General features: G+C 39.5%; 1 protein-coding gene across 2 annotated transcripts in view; it reads left to right on the top strand.

The window, feature by feature from the left end:
- adamts7 (a disintegrin-like and metallopeptidase (reprolysin type) with thrombospondin type 1 motif, 7) overlaps positions 1 to 18,939 on the top strand; it is an 87,915-nt gene that overhangs the window by 29,168 nt on the left and 39,808 nt on the right. For both annotated transcript variants that reach the window (XM_084065668.1, XM_084065667.1), the window contains exons 8-14: positions 346 to 489; positions 10,622 to 10,766; positions 14,317 to 14,409; positions 15,019 to 15,164; positions 16,356 to 16,528; positions 17,524 to 17,657; positions 18,510 to 18,630. In XM_084065668.1, the coding sequence (XP_083921794.1) occupies positions 346 to 489; positions 10,622 to 10,766; positions 14,317 to 14,409; positions 15,019 to 15,164; positions 16,356 to 16,528; positions 17,524 to 17,657; positions 18,510 to 18,630 (956 nt within the window). The remainder of the gene's footprint in view (positions 1 to 345; positions 490 to 10,621; positions 10,767 to 14,316; positions 14,410 to 15,018; positions 15,165 to 16,355; positions 16,529 to 17,523; positions 17,658 to 18,509; positions 18,631 to 18,939) is intronic.

Here is an 18,939-nt window from a genome sequence, read left to right as displayed (position 1 = left end):
GAATGTGCTTGTTTTTATGAGTTGTTACCGAATGTTTGTTGTCAATAAATCTGTTTATCTGTTTTTGTACAAGAGTGCACTAGGCCTTTGTATTTCTTCTAGTCATCTTTGTGGGTGAAGCACCCCTCTGAGCGCTCTAGTTTCCTTTAAGACTAATCTGATGAGTTTTTAATTCCTTGCAATGAAGTGAAATGTACACGTGCATGTGTGTTTGCCAGCCAGTGCTAGACAACTGTACAGTATTACTTACTTATTCAACTGCTGATAACTACATACTTATATGCAAAATGTATACTGCCTGTGTTTACATTGTACCTTTCTGTGGAATTTGCTTCTGTGTCACAGCTTTGGGATTCAGCATGATGGGAACGGTAATGACTGTGAGCCCATTGGGAAAAGACCTTTCGTCATGTCTCCACAGCTCCTTTATGGCTACACCCTACCCAGCTGGTCCCGCTGCAGTCGCCAGTACATAACCCGTTTTCTCGAGTGAGTACCAGAGTTGTGTTTGCCCAAAATACTGGTTTAGGGTATGCCCCCCTTTAAGTGTCTGGTACTGTCTGCTTATTGTACACTTTCTCTTTTCAGTATTTTCACTACATAATTCAAAATAACGACCATAGTTTGTGTGTCTGTGGGCGGAGTTGGTGTGTACAGGTGTCCTACTTACATTACTTGCAGAACACTTGTACAACGTGTCCAATTGCCTATATATTTGCCCCCCCAAAAAATTGATCATGGCTGTAGCCTTCGGACCGTCTACTTTTGATTGTTATGTCTGCATTAAAAAAAGAAATGGCCCATTTTACTCTTGACTTTTAAGGCCCAATATTTCTACAAATGCTACAAATTGCAATAGAACCTGTGACAGTCAGAAATTTTGCGGATAAACAAGAACTTGAAGGGTAACTTTAGCTCTGATAATGATATACCATGCATGTTAAATCATGTACACTACTGCCCACTTGACCTGTATCCATCTGGGGGTACACAGGGCTTTCACGTAGGAAGGGCGAAATGGCTTTCCCCAGATTCTGCACAACATGCATTCATGCCTTTTTATGTTTCATAGGATCATTTCTTTGGCAGTCCTTTATAATGCACAGGTTTTGATCATCATTCAGCACAGGACGCTATTGAGGACGAATGAATCATACTGTATAAAAGTGAATGATGATATAGAAACAAATCCATTCAAAACTAGCTAATGGATGCAGAAGTAGAATCCTTTCTTTGGTGTAATGGACAACCACTCAAAACACAGAAATAGCTACAAATGGATGGCAGGTGATGGATGAAATGCACTCAAAACTCATCTGTTTTGCTCTTTTATGTATGCCACTGAAATGTAGTGATGCAGCTTTTGTGGCGAGAAAAATAGCTGAACTACTTGAAAGCTGCACTATTCTGAAAGTAGTGAGAAGTAGACAGCATGTGTTGGTGTTTTATTTCTTTGTACCATGTCTTTATACGTTTTACTTTCGATACTTAAATACAGCTTCTTAAACACTTTGACCCAAGTGATTTTCTTATGGGTGACTTTAACCCATTAAGACCTGAGGCGATTCTTAAAAATATTCTAAATCTAAATAAAAAACAGTTTTTGGGGAAAAAAATAGCGGATCTACAAGCTCATAGTGCGGCACTCGGTGCCGCGCTATGAGCTTGTATATCTTGAGCTTGTATATCTCATGAAGCACTTGCAGCTATGTGTAACATGGCTGCTTAATTGACAGCTACCCTTGCACCAAAAAATTAATTGGTTTCCGGTTAAACGGTTAAATATGAACATTTTGTTCATTTTTGTTGTCAGGCTCTTGTGGCCCCCAACTTCAGGTCATTTTATAACACTGGACCCCTGCCTAATCTAGTTAGGCTAATCCCCAAAATGCAGCAAAGCAGATCTACAGTAGTATATTAGGAAATACATAACACCCAGTGTAGTGTAGCAGTGTCTTGACTGCAAATGCAGTACTGGTGGGTGTTAATTTGGGACCCTGAGTGAGTTACCTCCATTCTAAAAAGCGGCCTCCCCTTTATTATTATTGGTTTATGGTTGGTTAACCATTAATGAGCTTTGGTTAACGGTTATGAAAAACCTTTAAAATGGTCATTCTGTAGCCTGTAAACCCAACCATCCAATAACAAGAAATGACATAAAGTCCTAATATCCCCGCTTGCGGCACCTGGTTGCTTATTTCTCTCTCAAAAATCTGGCAACCGTATCATTATTTGGACCAACGAAGAAGAAAATGCGGAAGCAATCTAGTCCCATAGCTTGGGAGGACGAGGCCGCCCGTTCAGAGTATGGAAAGTATCCCCATTGGCTTAAGCGACAGCCAATCACGCAAAAAATCTGTCGAATACATGTCGGAAATCTGTCGACTAGTAGGTCAGTCTCTAAATAGACCCGCAGCTCTGCAAGCGGGTAAAAATCTGTTACGTTTATTTTTACATTGGAATATGGAATGTGTTCCAGGGGCCAAATGAAAGCTCAGCTGGGGCCGGATTTGGTCCACTGGCCGCCAGTTGAATACTGGTGTAGTGCCTCAGTAATCTAGGATCATAGGTAAACTAAGAACCTCAGTCTAAACAGTATAATATTAAGAAAGAACAAAAACTTTAAATTCAAACTACACAAACTATAGGACGCCAAGTCAACGAATTAACCTGGCATCTGTTTAAATAACACACTATTTAAATTACATTTTAGTCTGAAGAGTCTGTAGATTACGGCGGAAATTTGGGAGTGAGTCTGCAGTTCTTACAGCAATGGGGAGTTTGTTCCCAAACTGGGAGCCCTTCTTGGGATCCAGAAGGGAGAAGAGTCTGGGTCGTATGGAGCGTTGTCCCGGATGTTTTAGGGAAGGTTCAGACAGCTTCCCTGTGTTAGCTGATCTTAGTGAGCGGGAGGGGTTATAGGGTTGGATCGGGCATTGAAGATATGGGGGTGCCATAACTTTGGTTGCTTTGTAAGCCAACATCAGTGTTTTGTACTCGGGTGTTTTGTGCAGGCAGTAACAGGGAGCCAATGGAGGGAGCGGAGAAGGGGAGAGAATTTTGGCTGGTTAAAGACCAAGCGTGCTGCGGCATTCTGGATCATTTGGAGGGGCTTAAGTGCACATGATGGGGGGCCAGTAAGGAGCGAGTTACAGTAGTCAAGTTTTGATATGACTGAGGTCTGGATAAGGAGCTGGGCTGACTCCTGGCCTGGGTGAGGAAGGGTCTGATCCTTCAAATGTTATAGAGTGTAAACCTATCGCTGCAATGGTGTGCCTTGAATGAGAGCTGACTGTCCAGGACAACACCAAGGTTCTTGGCCGTTGGAACCAAAGTCACCAGGGCCTTGTCTATGGAAATAGATAGATCCTGCATATAGTCTAAATCTTATAAATTATACATTTTACAATAAATGCTCGGAATCTCTGTACGTACGTACGTATGTCCGTTTGTTATACATACTGTAAAACATGGATATTGCTGCTCAGGGTGAGCATTTTATAGAGTTATCATTGGAGATAATAGCTACTATACTTATTCAAACTTAAGATCTAAGAAAAGACGGCAGTAATGTCTCAACACATCACATGGTGATGTTTGTTAAACATTTGCACAAATCATGATTTTAAGTTGTATATACATATAGTTTAGTAAGATATAAATGTATAGTTTACCACAGATATTAATGTATTTGTATGTTTTATTTTTATCCCCATCACCATTTTTTTGCTGAAACCATAACACCTGGAATTCATTAAGAGGGACTTTATGGCTACCCTGTAGCATTTTGACCTCAGTCCTGTGGGAGTGCTCAACACGATGCCCCCCCCCCCCCACACACACACACACACACACACACACACACACACACACACACACACACACACACACAAAACACACGTGTGTGTGTGTGCTTCCATGCTCAGGCATATGTCAGTGCCTCTAGCGCTTAATGTTTGTGTGTGTGAATCTAAGCAAAGGTCTTCAGTAGCTGAAAGCCTCTTCATATTTTGTGAACTCTAATGTGGCTGGTTCCCAGTTCCCATTTTGCTTCTTTTTTTTGCAGTGTCTGTATGCATTTTTTTGTTCACAATTATTATGTCAGGATATCCATAACTCCATTGGCAGCACACAAAAAGTATTCAGTAAAGCAGTGTAACTCAGCTGGACCGTGGACACTGTACTCAGTTTAGATGTTCTGTCCTTTATTGTGTGCATACAAACAGTTATAAAACAATCTTATAGTTTCCTGTAGGACTGCTTCTTTAGCGGCAGCCGTAGCTTAGTGGATAGAAAGGCCGTCTGATAAGCAGCAGAAGGTCACTGGTTCGCCTCCCGACCCCAGTCTACAGTATGTGTTGAAGTGTCTGTGTGTTCATTTTTAAGTCTTAACATGAGCCATCTCTCACCTAGTAAAGGTGTCAGCAGACTGTACTATTTTGGCCATCTACAGTCATTCCTAAAATTCTTACTCACACCAGGGAAGCTCAAGTACCAAAACATACTAGTCAAATAATATTGATTTATTGAGGCAATAGAGTAGGAAAGTGGGACTAATGAAATATTTTACTAACATACTAAACAAAACGAAAACACAAAGAAGATTTTCTGTCCTATAACAGACGAATGTCCGGCAGCGGTTCCGGTAGGAGACACGAAGAGTCTCCTTTGTGTCTCCTACCGGAACCGCTGCCTACCGGTCCACTGGTCATCAAATTATTGGCTTAGTGATGAGACAAAAACAAAACAATATCCATGAATTCAAGTCTCCATGGGGTGACTAATCGATAGAAAAAAAGTTTTTTGGGTGGGTCAACTATCCCTTTAAGACATTTTAACTCAATGAAAATAATTAGATATGGTTTCATTTAGGCGAGCTGTAGACAGTTGCCTGCTGTCTTTGATGATAATATATTGTAACACTGCCAGAAATCTAATGAATTAAGAACAAGAAAGGAGGAAATAAATGTAAATGACATGACTAGACTTTATTAACAGAACATCGAAGGCTTCATTGAAGTTGCAACCTTAACTTTTTTATTCTTTTTGTTTATTTTTATGGCATGAAACAAAGAATCACTTAAAATTGCAGCTCTTGATGGCACAACAAAAGTATGGATTCAAGATGAATTTCATAGGCTATACTGTTGGTAAATTAAATGTAATTAACGTCTTTTCTGTCAGTTGCCTCTCTAACAAGCAAACAAAGTAGGTACTTGCGAGTACTTGGTCCAATTTATTTGGTGTTTCTAGCTTTAGGTTTACATTTTATATTCCCATTCATAATTCATCCTATTCCTCTAGCAAAAATCTACTAGCTTCTTCAACTCCCCCTCCCCACCCCCTTTCTGTTTTGTCTTTCATTTTCTTGACTTAAGTACAAGGGTTGCATTGTAGTAATCCCCCAGGCTTTTACCACTCTGTTTGTTTCAGATGTTGGGGCTGTAGGTGTTGGTTTATGTGGAATGTAGAAGGTCAGACTGAACAGTGGGGAAGAGATGTTATCACACAGATGGGCTGCACATAAACAGAACCACTCTTCATGAATTCCTAAAAGGGCACAAGGGGAAGGTTGCAAAAAGACCCAAAGCTTTTCATGCATTTAATTACGGCAAAGTGGAGACAATTAGCCTAAAGCCCACTCCATGAGCATGTGAAGGCATGCCAAAGTAGAATTATTTTCTGCATTATATTCAATATTCCTTTAAACACTAATTATCAAATGTAATTGGATAACTAAACATAAACCATTGCATTTTCTCTATGTATGTAAATGAAAGTGCATGAATTATGTATACTAGTTCATACCAGGGGATATGCACACTTATTTGCAGACATTGGGTTATGCATTGTGTACATGCATAGCATTTGTATTGCTGAACATCCCTAAACAAAGTAGTAGTAGCAACTATTAGCACTATTCAGGTGAACGAAATGTTATATTTTTTAGGCAGGTCGACCCCCAGTGAATGCTGCATTACCCGGTGATGTGCCCAGGCAAAGTATTTGCTTTTAGTTGTGTATGGCAGTGGTTCTCAAACTTTTTCATGTCAAGGACCCCCACATTGCTACACATTAGCCCATGGACCCCCATTTGAAAAGATATGCCAGGGACCCATAGGAGAAGATTTCAAGGACCCCCAGTTTGATATGCATGAGGCCATGGACCCCCATTTGATGGCATCTTTTATCTGTGGAAGCCCAATCTACACTGTACAATCAGTGTTGATTTAACTCTTGAGAGTTACGTGTCCATTTGGTTGAATGAATGAATGAATGAATGAATGAATGAATGAATGAATGAATGAATGAATGAATGAATACTTTATTTCGGTCATTTGGCCATGTACAGAGTTTGACATTTCCAAAAATAAAAATAAAATTCATGGACCGAAAAGGTGTAGGCTGAAGCCGTAGCTTATAATGCCTACCCTTATAATGTTATAAAACAAACAATAACAAAACATCAATCAATACTCAAAACAAAACAAAAACAAAACAAAGACAAAGACAAAATTTGTCTTTTCATCTACAAAAAATAACATGTAATGGTTTATAATATTTTTTTATATGTATCTATTATATTATCTTTAAACATTTTCTTGAATTTATAGATTGAACTGCATTTCTTTAGGTCATTTTCACAACTATTCCATATTTCTCTTGCCATAACCGATGTACATCTCTTTTTAATATTTGTTCTAGCTATAGTAATTCCAAACATAAGTATACCCCTCAGCTCATATTGATTTTCTTTAATTTGGAACAGATTCTGAATGCATCTTGGAAGCAGTTTCTGTTGTGCTTTGAAAGCTAATAAAACCGTTTTCTGTGCTACTATATCATAGAATTTTAAGGTATTATACTTAATAAAGAGTTTATTAGTTGGTTCATAATAACCTGATCTATTTACTATCCTTATAGCTTTCTTCTGTAATATAAAAATAGGGTTGGTATTCGTTTTATATGCATTTCCCCATATCTCCACACAATAATTAATGTATGGAACTATGAGTGAACAATATATTAAATACAGTGCTTTCTGGCAGAGGATATATTTAGTTTTATATAATATTGCAATAGTTTTTGACATTTTCATTTTTACATTATTTATATGTGATTTCCAACATAGTTTATCATCTATTATTACTCCCAAAAACTTATTTTCATATACTCTTTCTATTTCCATACCACTGATTTTAATTGTAGCTTGATTTTTTATTTTCCTGGTGCCAAATATTATATAGTTTGTTTTAGTTAAATTCAATGATAGCTTGTTAATGTCAAACCACGTCTTTATTTTCTTCAATTCCCCTTCCACTGCATTCAGAAGCTGCTCCAAATTCTTCCCAGAACAATAAAGGTTTGTATCATCAGCAAACAAGACATACCTCAATGTTGGTGACACTTTGCAAATCTCATTTATATATAGTATAAATAATTTCGGACCTAGAACCGAACCTTGCGGGACGCCGAAGGTTACTTTTTCTAAACCAGATTTTTCATTATTTATTTGAACATATTGGTATCTATCCTCTAGGTAACTTTTTATCCATGAATTAGCTATCCCTCTTACCCCGTATCTATCAAGTTTATTTAATAATTTGCTGTGGTCTATTGTGTCAAATGCTTTTTTTAAATCAATGAATACTCCCACCGTATATTCGCCATTTTCAATGGCAGTAGATATTCCCTCAACTAGTTCCATTACCGCCATTGAAGTTGATCTATTTGCTCTAAACCCATATTGGTGATTGCTCAAAATGTTATGTTTATCTAGAAACTGATCGAGTTTTTTAACAAATAGTTTTTCAATAATTTTGGAAAATTGTGACAGTAGAGAAATTGGTCTGTAGTTGTTGAATTGATGTCTATCTCCGTTTTTGAAAATTGGAATTACTTTTGCAGTTTTCATTTTGTTTGGAAAGATACCTGTTTGAAAAGATTGATTACAAATGTGGGTCAGTGGTTTTACTATGTGCATTATTATATTTTTAACTAGTGACATATCTATATCAGTCCAGTCAGTAGACTTTTTGTCATTGAACTGATTTACTACTTCAATTATGTCTATTTCATTAATACCACTAATAAAAATTGAATAATAATTACGGTCAACAATATCCTCTATCCCATCCTTATGTGTCGGTTCCACAATCTCATTAGCCAAATTATATCCTACATTTGCAAAATATGTATTAAATTTATCAACAATTTCCTTTGGATTATTAATATTTTCATTATTGTCATTTATAAAATAGTTAGGATAGTCGGCTATTGCAGTACCCTTTCTGATTATACTGTTTATTACCCTCCATGTCCCTTGAGTATCACTCCTATGGTGTTCCAGTAATTTGCGGTAATACTCCTTCTTCTGAAATCGTATAATATTTACCAATTTATTTTTATAAGTCTTATATCTATTTTCGGTTTCTTTTGTTCTATGTTTTAAAAAGCTTTTGTATAATAGATTTTTCTTTTTACAGGCATTTTCTATCCCCCTTGTTAACCATGGCTTATTGGCGTTCTTGTGTTTTGTGGCTTGTTTCCTTATGGGACAGTTTTTGTCATAGAGCTCAAGTAATATGGTTAGAAAAGCATCATAGGCTTTATTGGGATCTTCATTGGCATAAACCTCCTGCCAGTTCTGGTTTCTGAGGTCCAAGTTGAGGGCTGCAATAGTTTCCTGTGTTTTTAATCTGGAGAAATGATAGGTGTTTATTTTTGGTTCCTTTTTGTTCTTGAAAAAATTGTGGAAAATTGCAAAAACGGGAAGATGATCAGATATGTCATTTATCAACAGTCCTCCTGTTATTTCACTGTCAATTTCGTTTGTAAATATATTGTCTATTAAGGTTGCAGTGTCTATTGTTATTCTACTTGGTTTTAAGATCAGGGGAAAAAAACTACTACTATACATTAGATTTATAAAATCTGATGTTTTTTTATTTCCATGTGGATTAAGTATGTCTATGTTATAATCACCACAAACTATATGCACTTTACTATTATTTAAATTTCCAAACATACCAGCTAGTTTATTATTAAATGTATCTATGCAAGTACCTGGAGTTCTATATATACAGCTGATCATTATATTTTTACAATTCTCATGGTTCCATTTGTACACTCTGAGTTACAGACACATAAGGGTCCATTTGGTTCCTAATTATCTATCATTTAGCTGGGGACCCCCTGGAACTCGCTCAAGGACCCCTGGGGGTCCCCGGATCCCACTTTGAGAAGCAGTCATCGGCATCGCAGTCTCGGAAGACCATATATTTCTTGTGCCTGGGAGTTAGGTTTTAGCGTAGCATCTTCTGTGGCTGAGAAGACCAATGCGGGAGAGGTAGACTCGGCCACAGATGTCATACGTGTAGGCCGGTAGTCCTCTTTGTTCATGGTGTTGAGCCAGGGTGGTTTCAGACGTGAGCAGCCCGCTGCGGAGTGCCTGCTGCCACGGAAGGCGGTCCTGAGCTGCATCTTCCCAGGTGACAGGGCTGATGTTAAAGGACTTGAGGTCTTGCCAATCTGTCTCTTGCCAGATGATAGTTCCGCATAGAGGATGTCCTTTTGGGTTCGCCCATCGTCCTTCCGTCGGACATGGCCCAGCCAGCGGAGACGTCGCTGCCTCAGTAGAGAGTACATACTGGGAAGCTGTGCTCTCTCCAGGACTGCTGTGTGGGTGATCCTATCCCTCCAATGATGCCCAGTATACGCCTATGGCAGCGAAGGTAGAAGCTGTTTAGCCGCCACTCTTGGTGGGAATATAGGGTCCAGGTTTCACTACCATACAGGAGTGTGCTGATGACACAGGCTCTGTACACCTGTACCTTTTGTATGGACAGTGAGCTTACCATTGTCCCATACTCTCTCTGTGAGCTTCCCAAAAGTTGAGGCAGCTTTCCCGATGCGGCCACTGAGTTCAGCATCGAGTGACAGGTTGTTGGTGATGGTGGACCCGAGGTAGGTGAAGGTGTTTGCGGCTTCACCTATGTGTAATTGCTGTTTGTAATAGAGGGGGGATTTTCAGTGCCCTGTCCCATCGTCTTGGTTTTGTTTAGACTGATGGTCAGGCTGAAGTCCTGACAGGCGTGGGTGAACTGGTCCATGAGGGTTTGCAGGTGCTCCTGGGAGTGTGCTACCACTGCTGCATCATCAGCAAACAGCATGTCCCGGATGACGAGTGGCCTGACCTTTGTCTTGTATGTGCAAGGCGTGTGTTCCTATGTGTCGATGTCTGCTTAGCTGCGTCTGTTACAAGCTGCGTCTGTTAGGGTTTCTGCAGGGGCAGAAAGAGTGTACACACACACACACACACACACACACACACACACACACACGGAGCCCCAGCGAATGCTTTGGGTTTAGTTCTAAATACGTTTAACAGTCTATTTGAATTTATACGTGTGAACAATGTCACTGTTGAGCTTACCCACACTTTTATTTACCATTTACCATTTTATTTAACTTTTTACTTATTATTTTTAGTTTGTTTGTTTTATAATGACACATTGATTTGCCTTGTAAATATACCTATTTTTTGAGAGAGAGAGAGAGAGAGAGTGAGTCTAGTCTGCATCGTGCTAATGGTTACGCTTGAACCCTAACTCCCCAATAGTCGCGGCTGGGGCTGGTGCCTGGATGATGTGCCAGTGAAGGACAAGCTGTCTCATGCCTCCATGCCTCCTGGGGTCCTGTACAGCGCTGCTCATCAGTGTCGCCTGCAGTATGGATCAGGTTCCCTGCTCTGCGACGATGTTGACGTAAGATCCTCTAGAACAGTGCTTCTCAAACTTCTCGGGTTCAGGGCACCCTTATATAATTTTTTTTATATTGATGTTGTATTTTCTTAGCAAAACACAGTTTTTGCCACTACTCCTACCGATTTTGTCCAAGCCTCACTCAAATGTGTACACATTATCTCTGTGATAATTTCATTTTTTTTCTTCAAAATGCAGCAAATCATGAATACAGCGCCCTATTGCTGGGAAACCTTGCACGCACATTACCACTAAGCCAAGGAAGAACCTCCATCCCAAATTATTCAAATCTCATGGTGGCTCGCCCACTTCATGTTTTGGCCTATAACTCTTGAACCGTAGGTCGTAGAATCAACATCTTTTTTTTCCCTGGATTCCTTGGATCATGATGCAACTTATAGGCTGTTTGTGCCAGATTACATTTTCTGCCATGGTCCGTTTTCTTCAAAACACGCTTTTGGCGTGTTCCCTTGAATTATATTCATGCAAATCAGTAAGGCAAAACAGATTCCTAGCCACTCTTAGCCTACAAAATCTCGCAGAGTTCCTTCTGGAGCTGCATGAAACCTGCACCTTCAGTCTCCACTTGTGGAATAACAAAACAAGCTGAAATTGCATCCACTGCCTGGGCAGAACTGAACTGTTTGGAAAGAAGTGGTGACATTAGAGCAGCTGGTGTGAGATTCAGGGGAAGACAGATGATCAACAGGGCATATATTTTTGTACCATTGTGATTTTGGATAAATGAAACCTATGAGAGTGTACGATGTAGGTTGTACTAAAAGCATATATATTCATTGATTTTATGCATGTAACACCTTATTCATACACACACACACACACACACACACACACACACACACACACACACACACACACACACACACACACACACACACGCAATATATACAGTACATGCAGACATACTGTACTTACAGAATTTGATACACAAATACAAATTGAACATAATGGCAGTATAAAGTATAAATAAAAATAGGAATATCACTTGAAAAAGAAAACCAAACAATATACATTAGTATAACAATGTAAAAGGTTTGAAATTATACTGTATCTTTATTGGATAACGGATAGTGAATGAGAAACATGGCCCATGAAACAACCAAACAAAATGTGACAGTGTGAGAGAGAGAGGAGAATAATGGAACAAAAAACAGGAGACCACACACGTAGTCTTTAACAAACATGTAGGTTCTCTGTGATTCTCTATAAATTCCAATAGCTGCCATGTGTTCAGGGGTTTACGAGCAGCCCAGAAAGAAACCACAGGATGCACACAAGACTATATCCTCTCCTGTCTGACTCCACTTGTACCCAACGTTAAGGAATCCAGTCACCAGAATTATACAGAAGTTTTTCAAACCAAGGGTCCTAAACCTAAGAATTAATTAGGTTTAGGAACTTAAATTACAATACCCAGAATCCCTCTTCTTTGAAAGGTACTGTATTTTTTGGCCAAGTCATAGACACTAAATCAATAGATTTTAAGACGAGAGAGACCACACAAAACTGGTATGAACGGGTATGAAGGGTATGAACTACATATAACATATCTCACACTGATTTCATCCACATACAGTAGTTGATGAAAGAGTAGACCCAGGAGGATGTACTGGCCATTTGTCACTTTATATTTAAATTGTAAAAATCATATCAGTAAGCTCTGTCCAGCCTCTGGCTTATTTTCATCAGTCACAATATGGTCAGGTTAATTGAATAAGAAGAACATTATATCTACAGTAATTGACTCTGCAGTTGATTGCTATACAAGGCATTCTGAAAGCCCAACTTGCCTTTCTCTGCAGTTACAATAAGATCAATCTTAATGTCCTTGCCTCTCTTCTTGATAAATTGTGCAACTTTAGTCAGCTGCAGAGGGCACAATTCTCCTGTACTCCTGTTTAGGGTTCTGAAACTCTCAAAACAATGTAATGTAAAAAATAAAATAAAATAGAAAAGACAGTCCAGAGTGAGTGCATTGTAAATTGTTTTTTTTTTCTTTTCCCTTTTTTCAGGATGTGCAAGGTTTTGCTGTTTCAATACAGCATACAGCTGAGACAATACATATTGTTGTTCTCGTAGTAAATGGAGGTCATTGACATAATATTTCCATGAATTGAGGTTATTGACATAATATTTCCATAACATTGTTATTATTGTCCTTGAGCTTGTGTTTTGCACACAGAAATAGGCAAGGTCTTGAGTTGCAAAATAGCTTAATGCAGAATACAAATTGGAGTTCACTCAGAATTGCACATTGTGAAGGGAATACTCAATTAAACCCACACAGTCTGATGAGGATCATCACAATTGCACCTTTTCCCATTGCACAGTGCAACATATAATGATATATATATGATATACTGTATATAAAATAATTATCGTAAGACAGCCAAAATCATGCATTTTGCAAGCACCTTAAGGGAAAACCACCCAACAAACATTCAATAATTAAGTTTATAATATACATACTACAGTATGACATACATGAAGCCACATACACAATAAATGCACCGAATCTCTATGTCTGTAATCCGCGTATCTCGAGAACCGTTCGACCGTCCCGACTTCAAATTGTGCACATACGTCACAGACGTCCCGAGGGAGTGCAATGCCCGGCGTCCACTCAGTCGGATTGGCGGTTGTCCAGAACCACCAGAAAAGGCTCTGGCTGTGGCCCAAATGAGCCAATTGATTGCCATGGCAACCCCAGTCTTAGCTTGATTTGCCCAATTCCCCACACATGTCGAATTACCCACACCTGCCATTTGATTACTTTTAGTCAGTCCACTTTCCACAGTCACTTTGCACACTTCAGACATTCTCCACACTTTCTCCACAGACATTTAATACTGCACGGCATAGGACTTTCCAGAACCGCAGATCCCCCCTGATATGCCCATATGTGGGCATACCCATATATGGCCATATACTGATAACATCAGGGATCTCCATATATGGCCATAAAAAGAACAAGGACAGACAGATATACAGATCTCCATATATGGGCATAAGAAGGACATAGACACAGACAGACAGACAGACAGACAGACAGAGATCTCCATATATGGGCACAAAAGGGACACAGACAGACAAAGAGACGGTTACAATGGGTATATAACGGGTATTGCATCGTTCCCAACTTGCATCGTTCCCGAGTAGGCCGGTGCCCGACGGACACAGGTCTAGTTTGGTGAAATACAGGGAACAAACAATAGGTCCTAAAATACGGCTTAATATACCCAGTTAATTAAAACAAGTAAAATAAAAGTATGGCATGGATTATCCAATTAAATCATACACTGACAATCCATAGCTCTTCAGCAGGTAACTGGGAACATTACCACTAAAGGAAATCAGCAGTAGTGTTGCAGTTTAAATGGCCAATAACACTGTAAAGAGTGTTTCTCATCTATTGTATTTAAAGTATAATTCCTCAAATGTATTCTTTTGTGTAAATTATGAAGTGTTCATTGTTCTCTCATATCCCCTCTCTCTGTCTATTAAGATATACATCATAATTGTCCTTTCCTAGAACATATGCAGTACTTTATGGTGCACAGTGGGGAAGACATGCCACTCCAAACTGGATGGGGCTGTGGATGGGACCCATTGTGGGCAGGAGAAAGTAAGTAAGAGAATATGTTTCTTTGGGGTTGCAGTTTGTTCTAATTATACTGAAGCATGAAGGGTATGCACATCATGGATGGTGTGTATCTTCTTTAAAATATGTCGTATCCCTGTGGTGTTGTACAATTGGGTTTACATTCAAACCTAAGGGGAGCCAAGATACTTTCTGATTTAATTGAGACAAATACTTCACTTTTGAGTGGCAGCAGCCACAGTGAATAGGAAACAAACTTTCCAGGCACAGAGAGAGGTTTTTAAGGGAATGTAGTGGAATAATGTATAATATAGCAATGGAAGTACAGTAGTGTAGTAATGCAATGAGGCTAATTTAGGATAAATTAACAATATACTCCAATATAAACAGCAACATTACTAAGAATGTGGTATATAAATCCCCAACCCCTAACTTCTATTAACTACCACCTTCTCTCTTTCACACTCGCACACGCACGCATGCATACTCTCTCTCACACACACGCACACCCACACACACACACAGAATGCAGTTGTCACAGATTTTTTTGCTGACTGTTAAATACTTTCATACATTAATCTTTGTTAGAATAGATATGTGCATATTGTTAATTCAACATTTTGTTTTTACAAGTGGTGTTACAGTGGTGAGTGTGTAGCAGTTGACCGTCGCCCTGAGAGCGTGAATGGTGGCTGGGCACCATGGAGTGAGTGGTCAGCATGTTCTAGAACCTGTGGTGCAGGAGTCCAGAGTGCCCAAAGGGACTGTGTTAACCCAGTGTAAGTCCTGCATTTAAACCTGAATGACCCATACTTTCTTCCCAATACTCAACCTTCCTTCCCTACTTCTGTCCGTCCGTCCGTCCGTGGACAGCTAATCTTCGGCACCGTTGGCCCAATCGACGTGAAACTGCACACACACTCCCTGGAGGTCAGAGCAGAACCTACCCCAAATTTTCAATTTGTCTATGTTCGATACAAAATCGATATTCCTGAGCTGTTGCTCCTCTTTGGCACAAACGCACCAAAGCACATTATGAGCCATGGGTAAATGACTCGACCCATTCTCTCAGACGCACATACAGGCGTGCTGAGAGAAAATGGAAAGAAGACAAACTACATGTGTCTTTAGATATATGTCGTGGCTGCGTCTATGATTATCAGAGAGCACTAAAAGCTGCCAAAACAGAATATATTTGTAATCTAGTCACTAAGAACGGTAACAAACCCCGGTTCTTTTAAATAATTTTAAATCCCTCACTAACCGTCACTCATTTTGAGCCGGTATCTCTATACATACACTGAGGTGATCATATACCTGTGGCCTACAAATTGCCGATCTGACTGCATTCCCTCCTGGATTTTTTAAAGAAGTAGGTGTGGTTGGCCCAAGTGTCCTGCTGTTGGTTAACTCTTCCCTCACTTATGGTCCTCTACTAAAAAAGAAAAATCTTGACGCATCTTCCCTGTCCAATTTCAGGCCCATCTCTCAGCTTCCCTTCCTGTCTAAAGTTTTGGAGAAAGTATTTTACACCCAATTACAGTAATTTTTTACTGCCATTTCACAAACGTTCTTCATGAGAAGTTTCAGTCCGGCTTCAAACTAGGCCATAGTACTGAATTGGCTCTCTTGAGAGTTTTCCAGCCAGAGCACTAAGGTCTGGTGAAAAGCTGCTCTTGGTTGTTCCCAAAACTAGACAAATAAGTGAGGGTGACCGTGCTTTTGCTGCTGCTGCCCCCAGGCTCTGGAATAGCTTGCCCCTGCACATTAGAAGTAGACTGAGAGAACGAGCCCAATCGATGGTCTTGAAGGGCGGATCCAAACCCAGGCACTGGATTCCAACGCCGCTTCCTATTGCTTCACCAATCTATGTCCCCGCCTCCCCTCCCCTTTGTACTACCGATTGTTTTAAATGTGCTCTATAAATAAAGATTGATTTGATCTAAAAAATGTATCCTTGTTTTCTATAGTCCTAAACAGGGGGGGAAGTACTGCCTAGGAGAGCGACGGAGGTACAAGATCTGTAACAGTATGCCAGCATGTGTCCAAGAGCAGCCCACCTTCAGAGACATCCAATGTAGTCACTTTAACACCATGCCCTACAAGGGCAAGTTCTACAAATGGGTAGCAGTCAACAACAGAGGTGAGCAATTAAACCTAAATTTGGCCCATGACATTTATTTTAGGTTTAGACAGTATTCTTTTTTATTTAATGGACCTCTTCCATGGTGCTGTAATGGGGGAATGTGAACAATTGGTCTTGGAACATGCCAGAGATACCAGGCTAAAATAGTCTGTAGTGTATCTGTGAATCTCGCCAATGGCAAGAGACCCTTATTTATTGATTGTACGCCTTCTGTTCCTTGTGTACAAAATGTTGCCGATTTTGGAGTATTTTCACAGTGAAGCATAGTGCCAAGTCTTGTCAATAAGAATACTTGCAAAGAGTTGTGTTTACAAGTTACATCAATCCCATGACCAGGAGGCACATCGCTGTTTAGATCCAATAACCCAGATGGACAGGCACAGTATAATTGGCTAATTGGTTAACAACTGCTACTGTGGGCCATAAGAAATTATTGAGTATTATTTTAGAATGTGTGTATGTCTGCTCAGATACATTTAAGCTAAAATGCAAAAAATGGACATTTAAAAGTGCAATTGCAACAAACTGAAATATTAATCAATGATGTAATCAAATCTGCAAATTGCATTGCCTTTAATTATAAAATTAAACAAAGTAAAATATAAAACATATTTAGAAGAAGAAAAGATCAGAACACTGAAAAACTGGAGGAGAGGACGTAAATCTAAAATAACTTAATTATAACAAGACAATTTTAAAAAGGAAAACATGTTTCGACCAGACTGGTCTTCATCAGGGCAAGAGTAGGACTGACAAACACACAGACCCATAAATGGTGTCAGTTGACATGAAACATGCAAATGAACAATCAGTCAATTAGCACATCAAGAAACGCACGTGTAGGTAAATGTTGGTTTTGGCAAATTGGCACAAAATCGCAACTCTGGTCTGGGCACCTGACACTGCTCCACATGGTCAAATAACAGACTTTGTGGTATAAAACTTTCTATCTCTCTCACCCCCCCCCCCCCCCCCCCCCCCCCCCCCCCCAGTCAACTCTTGTGAACTGCACTGCCGTCCACTGAATGAAAATTTCTCAGAGAAGATGCTGGATGCAGTTTCTGATGGGACACGGTGCTATGAAGGCAGCATTAGCCGAGATATCTGCATCGATGGCATCTGTAAGGTACTAACACTGTCTAATAATAATATAATAATAATATAATAATGTAGCCTGTTAATACAGTTTTGCTGATGTATTTACTGTATTAAGTGTTCATATAATAGACAAATATATAACTACTACACAATACATGTAATCAGTGATATCAACAATAAATACACCAAAAATGTAAATGTATCAAATGTGACTGATGAATTGATACATTTGATACATCTGTCAACTGTTGAGTTTGCTGTTGGCGGGGAGTGGATTTAAAAAAAAATGTTGACTTATTTTTCATTGTGTCTGTACATATTGCATCAGTGATTTGGTTACATTTCATAGTAAGCTAGTACCATTAATTAGCTTGTTTACTTGCACAATTCTGGACATTGGACCTGTATTTTGTAGTTACTATTCTGTCCAGATCAAGCCTACTAGTTGCTTGTCTTTGTCATTTATGCCTCTGCCAAGATGCTGTTTTGCCTATGAATGGCACAGTATTACTGGCACAGTGACAGTAACTGATACTGTAAGTGTAAGTCCTCCAATTGCTCCAGTTGAATTCAGATGCTTGACATCCATGACCATAATAACCATAGCTGAGTTATGAATCAGTGACCGGGTCAATCCCTTATCACTACATACTGTATGTTGCCTTGGGAGTTAATTGGGATTAATTGTCCAGTAGAACCTTTTCACAGCAGCCATATTGAGGGTAAACCCTGAAGATAATGACATACATTGTTTCATTTTAGGATTTACTGTGCCAGCATGGGCCGTAACCTCCAGCTGTGTTTATTTGCCAAAATGTCTGAGGGCCCATTGGGAATTTACTAGATAATGCATGTACATTTGTTTTTCTGTATCTTGCAGAATCTTGGTTGTGACTATGTGATTGATTCTAATGCAACAGAAGATCGGTGCGGGGTGTGTCATGGTAACGGCTCTACATGTGAAACAGTGAAGAAAACCTATAATGAGAGTGAAGGCCTCGGTATGTTTATTAGCAAACTCTGCTCTTTGATTGTATGCTCTTCTGTGATATTTCTAAAAGTGTTGAGATGCTTTTTCATTCCTGCCTGTCCTGTTGTCATTTTAGAATTTGTTTCCCTAAAAAAACGTTACAGATGTTGAAAATATTGCGTTTCATTAGTCATCCCTCAAAACTTTATGAAATCACCCTTACAGGAATTGTTGCAGAATTGTAAATTTCAGGCACTCAGGGGGCACAGGGGTAAAGTACCTGTCCACCACTGCAGAGTCAAAGGGTTAGATTCTAAAGCATCCTCCTGGTGGGGACTCC

The sequence above is a fragment of the Gymnoscopelus microlampas genome (assembly GCF_963454915.1).
Source record: "Gymnoscopelus microlampas genome assembly, chromosome: 1".
NCBI lineage: Eukaryota > Metazoa > Chordata > Actinopteri > Myctophiformes > Myctophidae > Gymnoscopelus > Gymnoscopelus microlampas.
This window is presented reverse-complemented; position numbering and strand designations above follow the sequence as displayed.